The 7500-nt window shown below is 41.3% G+C and overlaps 1 protein-coding gene and 1 pseudogene across 1 annotated transcript in view; one reads left to right on the top strand and one right to left on the bottom strand.

Moving 5' to 3' along the window:
• Positions 1 to 4480, bottom strand: part of LOC119424107 (ras-related protein Rab-37) — an 80379-nt gene extending 75899 nt beyond the window's left edge. The window contains exons 1-2 of the mRNA XM_037691575.1: positions 4469 to 4480; positions 3987 to 4097 (exon numbers count right to left, since the gene is read on the bottom strand). Of these exons, the coding sequence (XP_037547503.1) occupies positions 3987 to 4097; positions 4469 to 4480 (123 nt within the window). The remainder of the gene's footprint in view (positions 1 to 3986; positions 4098 to 4468) is intronic.
• A 2870-nt stretch (positions 4481 to 7350) lies between these two features.
• LOC119424105 overlaps positions 7351 to 7500 on the top strand; it is a 24412-nt pseudogene continuing 24262 nt past the window's right edge.

Genomic DNA, 7500 nt, shown 5'->3' with positions numbered 1-7500 from the left:
TTATCAATGTTGATCTTAAAATAATTTGTAAAGCCCTCTCAAAAATATTGGAAAAGATAACTCTCATAATACATCCTGACCAAACTGGTTTTATAAAAGGGAGGCACTCATCAACAAAGTCATGCAGATTATTTAATTTAATAGATTATTCTTACAGTAAAAACACTGATACTGCAATATTCTTTCTAGATGCAGAAAAAGCTTTTGATAGAGTTAACTGGAAATTTTTATTTGCAGCCTTGCATAAATTTGGTTTTGGAAATTATTTCATAAACTGGTTAAAAATATTATACAGATCCCCACCAGCATGCATTGGGACAAATAACCAAATATCTGCTAGCTTTCTTCTGCAAAGGGGCACCAGGCAGGGATGTTCACTCTCCCCCTCACTGTTTGCTATTTTCATAGAACCGCTAGCCGCAGCAATCAGGCAAACTACAGATATCAAAGGCATAAAATGCAAGAACATAGAGCACAAAATCAGTCTATATGCTGATGATGTGCTGCTCTTCCTCCAGCATTCACAAACCTCCCTCGCTCAGTTTATTGGATTGATAAACTCTTTTTCAAGAGTTTCAGATTACTCTATAAACCGGATAAAATCCACAGTTCTTCCAATTAATTGCTATTTCAACAATTCATTTACTACACAACTGCAGTCAGGGAATATTACATACTTTGGTATCAAAGTCTCTCCTTTATTGGCAGATTTAACAAAACTAAACCACATCCCACTTCTAAAGAAAACTGAGGATGATCTTGCTAGATGGAAATCTCTACCAGGTTGGAGGTGTAAAAGAAAAAAATATATTTGGAACATATATATGAGGAAGTAGACTATATTCCATTTAACAGATTAACACAATATGGGATTGATAAGAATACATTTTTAGAATATCAACAAATTAAATCTATAACAAAAAATAAATTTAACCTTAATAACACTAGAATTGAAATACCAACAAGTGTATTAGAATTCCTAAATCTTAACCCTCCCAAATTAATATCTAAGGTTTACTGGACACTCATTAAAATAGATTAATCAATATCCCTTCCCATTGTAAAATGGGAGACAGACTTGTCAGTCAACTTTGACCAAAACTTCTGGTCTCAGATATGTCTAAGAACTTTAAAGATGATTAAAACTCCAATTTCCAATTAATCCAATACAAAATCCTTCATGGAGTACACTACACAGGTCAACGGATGTTCAGGATGGGTTTTGCATCATCTAATGTTTGCTCACAGTGCACAGACAATATTCCTGACAATCACATCCACACATTTTGGTTCTGTCCACCTGTTCAGAGGTTTTGGTGCCGGATATGTGAAGACTTATCAAAGTGTCTGAGATGTAATATTCCACTATCTCCATCAGTTTGCTTATTGGGCCACTTAGATGATGTCACCTTAGAGCTCGGGGCATGGGGGGTGGGGGTGGGGGGTCGTAAGCCCGGGGCAGTGGCGCTGAACTGGGGAGGTGGCTTTGGTGGTTCTGGGCGTTGACCTCAGCTGGCTGCACGCAGGCTTCTGGGCGGTCTGTACCGGCGGGCGCAGGTTGCTGGCCTGGTTGCTCCTGGGTAGATTTGGGGTGGGCGCGGGTTCGGGGTTCTGGGGGAGTGTTGCTAGCGTGCAAGGGCCTCTCTGGGCCTGTGGTGTGGGGCTGTAGGGATGCCTGATCATTGGTGCGCTGGGTCGGCCTTCCTCAGCTGCTTCTCCATGCTGCTCTGGCCCCCGGCCTGGGGCCAGCATGCGGTCGCTGTCAGGTGGGTGGGGAGCATGGACAGCCCGACAGAGGATCTGTCGGGCTGTCTCTGTTTGGGTTTTAGGTGGTCCACTCTCTTGGATCAATTTTGCCCCCCCCCCCCCCCACACCCATTTAATTTGTTTTGCTCCCCCCCAGTGGTGCCCCCCCCCCCCCCTGCCGCAGGTGCATTGGCGTCTCTCAGCAGCTGGGGCTGGTTGGTGGGGTGTGTGCGGGCCCGCCCTGGTGGCTGCCTGCTGGGGCCTGGGTGCCCTGGCTCTGTCGGGCCTCTGTTGGGGGGTGGTATGACCTCGGGGCTCCGTGTCCATGGCCAGATCTACTCTGGAGGGCCGGGTTTCCGGTGGGGCCTGCGGACTCATCGCTGCAGCCTCCTGGGGTTTCTGCATTGTGGTTGCTGGGGATCGCCCGGGGCTTCCCTTTGCTTCTCTCTCTGGGGGGTGCGGGTGTCCCTGTTGGGGGACTCCCGGAGTTCCGGCCTTGGGGACCGCTGTGTGTCTGTGGTTCCGGTCTTCCCTGTGTTACCGTCGTGTCCTGTGGGGACGGATCTGTGGGTCCCCACATCCACTATTTAACATTTTTATGGAGAAACCTTATAGTGATAAGCATGCTCACACAGGTGTTTAGGTTCAGGTGTTTATCAGATACACACTCAATTGGGTTGTGGTGGCCACTAAATATATCTTGTATTACCATGTACTGTATAAAATATTTTCTAATGACATTATAAGTATCATTATATATGTTTTTTATTGTTGTGGTGTCTTGGTTTTTTTTTTTTTTTTTTTTTTTCTGCAGGTCTAGAGGGAGACTTCAATGATGATGTGTGTTCCCGTTTTCCCTCTCTCTCCTCTATTCCTATCTCCTTTACCTTTTAACCCTTCTCTCACTCTTCTGCTTTGTAATCTTTTTGTTTTTCATCCGCATGTCCATTACATCTGAAACAAGCTCGAAGCAAGTTCTAATAAAATTTAATTTATATATCAAGTGGAGCATTAAGGTCAGCCATAATGCTCTGCTGGTGAAAGTAAATATGTTGGGCATCACTTTGACACTCAGACAATAACTCTAAGTGTCACAATGACGGACAGGACAGTGGAAAAAAAAAAGCATAAACGAGGTGGATTATTTAATCAATAACCCCTTTTCCTTAATGTCTATTGAAAAAAAACTGGAGGTGAAGAGGTTGGGCCAGACAGACCTGAGGATATTCATATCCAGCAAAGAGAAAACTGTGCTGTGTATCGTGCTGAACTTGGCCGGATAGTAATTCAGCTCAGTCCAAATAATATCAGCCTGTCAGTTCGTTTTTTAATTTTTCTTGTAGTTCCCTCTGTGTTGTGTTTAATGATGACAGAAGACGAGCATTGAACTGAATGCTGTATAATCTGCATAAAAACAAAACGAGCACTGGTCATAATCTGGGCTCATCGCAGCGGGTACAGCACCTCGTGTCCATCTTCTCATTGAATGGAACTGCTGTACAATACACCTGTAACAAACCCCTGTCTAAACGGGAGCTTATACACGCACAAGAGAGTTCTTTAAATTATTTTTCAAAGGTTAGAAATATGAGTATGTTAAAGATCAATTTGTAAACAACAGTAAAAATATATGTATGTATATATATATAAATATATATAAAATGTGTCTCTTTTGGATTTATAGCCCTCCCTGGTGGAAACTCAACGAGCCGCCACTGACTGTTAGTAATATTTTGATAACAGTTGCACATGAAACAAATTCAATAAAGTAAACAGCACAATCATACAACAGGTGGACTGTGGTATAAAGTAGTTTTAGACAAACAAAAACTATACAGTGGCTGTGGCTAAGTGGTTAGAGCAGTCGTCCTCCAGTGCAAGAGTTGGGTGTTCGAATCCACCAGCAGTCACATGCCGAAGTGTCCCTGGGCAAGACAATGAACCCCTCATTGCCTCTGATGTGTGTCCCATCAGTGTATGAATGTGATAAAGCACTGATTGGTCTCTTTAGAATGATTTGTTTAATTATCTTTGTAGAGATCTAGTAGAATGCTGTATGATTGGGTACATGAGACACAGATTGTGGCGCTTTGAGTATCTCAATGAGAGAGAAAGGCGCTATATAAGTACAGTCCATTTACTATACAACGTATTTTTATTCAAACCAACAATTAGATGTAAAAATATTTGCAGAGAAGTAGAAATAGGAGAACAATGCATCACAACCAAGTCATCCTCACCGTGAATCCAATGCCGACTGTGGCAGAGAATGAGCCAGGGATGAACTTCCCCTGATCAAACTGAACCAGCAGAGATGTCTTCCCCACACCACTGTCCCCAACCAGGATTGTCTGTTGAAAAAAAACACACACACACGCAGATAAAAATCAGTAAAGGCCAAAAAGAGCCAATTGTTAAATGGGTACATCGAAACCAGGTTAAACCACACAAGGTGTGCAAAGAAACAACTCCTACGGGACAGCGTGATTGAATCTGACAACCAGGGTGAGGAGGAGCAGTGAAACGATGTTTCTAGTTGCTTAGTCACTACTCTTGTCGATGTTGAAACGTTGTTTATTTGGTTTTGATATTTGTTTCTGAGCACCTCAGTAAGAATGAGTTTTGTATGTATTTTAGTTGGAGACTGTAAAGGACTTTAACTATGCCAACATGCAGTTCACTTAAAACCTAATCGTTGAAGAGTCAATGTAGTCAATGCTACCTTAAGTACCATAACTTACATTGGTCTCACCATCTTCAAGCCGAACCTACTCGAACAATTCTATTCGGGGGGATAGCTAATTCTTTTTGATGAGTCTCGCCATAGACTCCAAAAACATTTATGGGGAAACCAAACACTCAATCTCAAGTCGTTCGTCTAAAAGGCAACAGACAAGTAAACCAACTATAGTGGCCATGTAAGTCTTAACATAGACAAAGTTAGCGATGGTGGTATAGTTGGAACACCCTTCTATAGGTATAGACCCCTATAACTACCCTTTTCAGCATGTTCCACCCCTTAACTGGTAGCTGTAGCTGTTCCCAATCATAATAGCTTACACACCAGGTACATATAGGTTAAGGCCTTATGTAAAATCCCCTTCATAAGCCCACCTTAAACCACTTAATTGCATGACACATAGAACCAGAACGGCACCGACTGGACGTCACCCAGTGACGACCTTCGCTGGAGGAGACCTGCAATCCTGACGTTGGTCTCCAACCTGCATCCAGTGGCCGCATCTTCAGTTCAATCGAAGGGAATCTTCTACATGCTGATCAATCAAAAACTCCAATCGTTGTGGATTTATCGTTGTGGATTATATGACTTTTTCCAATGGATAACAGACTTTGTTTCCAAGGGGTTAAAGCATTGCTACAATGGGATTACCAACAACATTATGGGATTACCTTCTTTGACTTTTGTTTTCCTCTTGCTGGATTACATCAAGCTCAAGGACATTCGGAGGCATAAGTTCATGTTGGAATTCATCCCCATGGACAGACGATGATTTCCAAAGGGGGGACTGTAGTGAACTAAGCCTCAGGTCAAAACCTGACCCTGAAGACCTTCATGGGACAGAAACTGTTATTTCATTGATTTGAATCCAGAAATACAAATTAGCTCATCCAGAGACTTTCTAATTTGTATCCTGAACTAATCAATTGAAAGAACACTCTCTTTTTATATTATCATTACTATTTTTACAAATGTCTTGATAATCAAAAGTGTGTTAGTTCAAATCATTTTTAAATGTTGAAATGAATCACTCATTTTAAATCAACTGTGAAACAGTATGAATGATTTTTTTTAATCCTCATTCAAAGTAGAAATCATTTTAAATGTCTATGTTACAAAGTAATTATGCATTTTGATCTTCTGTCTGAAATGAGAAGTAGTGATATCGGTCGAAAGTCAGAAAGAAGTTATTGGAACGAACTGTCATGTTTTTAAATCTAGCAGACGGTAAATAAGAAGCTACTTGCACCTGCGTCCTCCCACTTCGCCAAAACATTTCTCTGTCTGCTCCTAAACATTTCTCTGTCTGTTCCTAAACATTTCTCTGTTTTTCTGACTTGTAGTAACCTCTTACGTCACTAAAACCACACCCCTGTTGGTTCTTTCAACCAATCAGGACTTACCAGAAGGGACCGGAAACAGAACTCTTTAAAAGTCGACACTTCCTAGTTCCAGGGAGTTCTGGAGGATGAACCGAAGTTCTACACATGAACCGAAGTTCTGGGAGCACAGGAGAACAGAAGTTCCGAACAGCAGAACAAAAGTTCTGAAGTGCTGGAGTTAGTTGGGAGTTCTTCCGAGTCTAGTTGGGATTATGGAATCTTCCACGTCTGAGTGGAACCTCTGACGGACTCACAGCTCATGTGAGTCCACCCGTGAGGTGAGCGTGTTGTTGAACGGAGTACCGTCACTACTTCGGACGATTCTCAGCCATCCTAAGGAGACGCTGAAAGGTAGCGTTGAAATGGAACTCTGTACCGGAGCTGGCCTATCTTCTGCAAAGGTAACGAGTCGCTTCACTACCGAGTGCACCGAGGCTGAGCTGGGTTCGGATGGAGGGTGCCGTTCTTCGTCAACACATTTTCCCTCATCCATCTTTTCTCTCTATTTAAACTCCTTCATTTCCCATCTTTAAAACTCTTCTATCTCGCCAGTAAAAGATAAGCTAAAGTCTGCAGATATTAATTTAAGATATCTTCAGAAATGTCTGTTGTATTTTAGTTGCAAGTGAGAAATCATGGCCGTATGATTTCTCATTGTAAAGCTCATTAATTAAGCTGTGTTATTGCATTCAATCTGAATAATCAAGTGTACAATGTTTGATGTTAAATTTTGATTCTGTTAATAAATGACCACATTCATTTTGATGGGTCAAAGAAAATTAACGTCTCACGTCACTGATTAGACCATCTCCGACGCAGTACTTCTAAGCACAATATCACTTAGTCCAGAAAAATGAAAGAATCTGTTTAAATTAAGTATAATATCATGTACTTGAACTAGTCCAGATATTATAAAATGTAAGAGAGCACCCCTGAGCTAAATCCATCTCTCGGCTCTCTCACTACATCAACATCAGATGTTGGTCAACATTGTTGAGCAACATCTTGGGGTCTTCTAGAGTGAGAGTGGTTCCTGACATGGCAGAAAGACAGATATAATTAACAGCTTTTATTTATTTATTTTTCAGCTAATAACAACTTTTATTTATTTGTTTTTCATATTTTTCAGTTATACACAGCTTTTAAATATTTATTTTTCAAGTATTAAGAACTTTTATTTTCCCGATCCCGCCCGGCAGTCAGGCAGACTGGACAGTCTGGGACGGACGGTGGAAGCGATTTTTAAATAAACTAATATTTTTTTTTTAATACAAAAAAATGTTTTAAAAAATTGCTGAAGCGATTGAAAAAAAAAATTGTTTTTTTTTTTACACGTAAAATGTTTTTTAAAATCACGTCCACCGTTCGTCGCAGACCCGTCTCTGTCCGCCTGTCTGCGCGGGTCGGGCCTTCATGATTACGCACGGCTGGGGTCTTGGAACGGCCTTCTGTGAGTCACCAGCTGAGCTCGGAGCTGGGAAGATGAGCCTGCCCGTCCTGTCTCCAGAGGAGAGGACCGTGTGAGACCAGATATATATATATATATACATATATATATATACACATATATATATATACACACACACACACACACATATATATATATATATATATATATATATATATATATAT

This window comes from Nematolebias whitei, chromosome 17 (genome assembly GCF_014905685.2).
Source record: "Nematolebias whitei isolate Nwh7 chromosome 17, NemWhi1, whole genome shotgun sequence".
Classification (NCBI taxonomy): Eukaryota; Metazoa; Chordata; class Actinopteri; order Cyprinodontiformes; family Rivulidae; genus Nematolebias; species Nematolebias whitei.
Note: the sequence above shows the minus strand (reverse complement) of the source record. Positions and strands in the feature narration are given on the sequence as shown.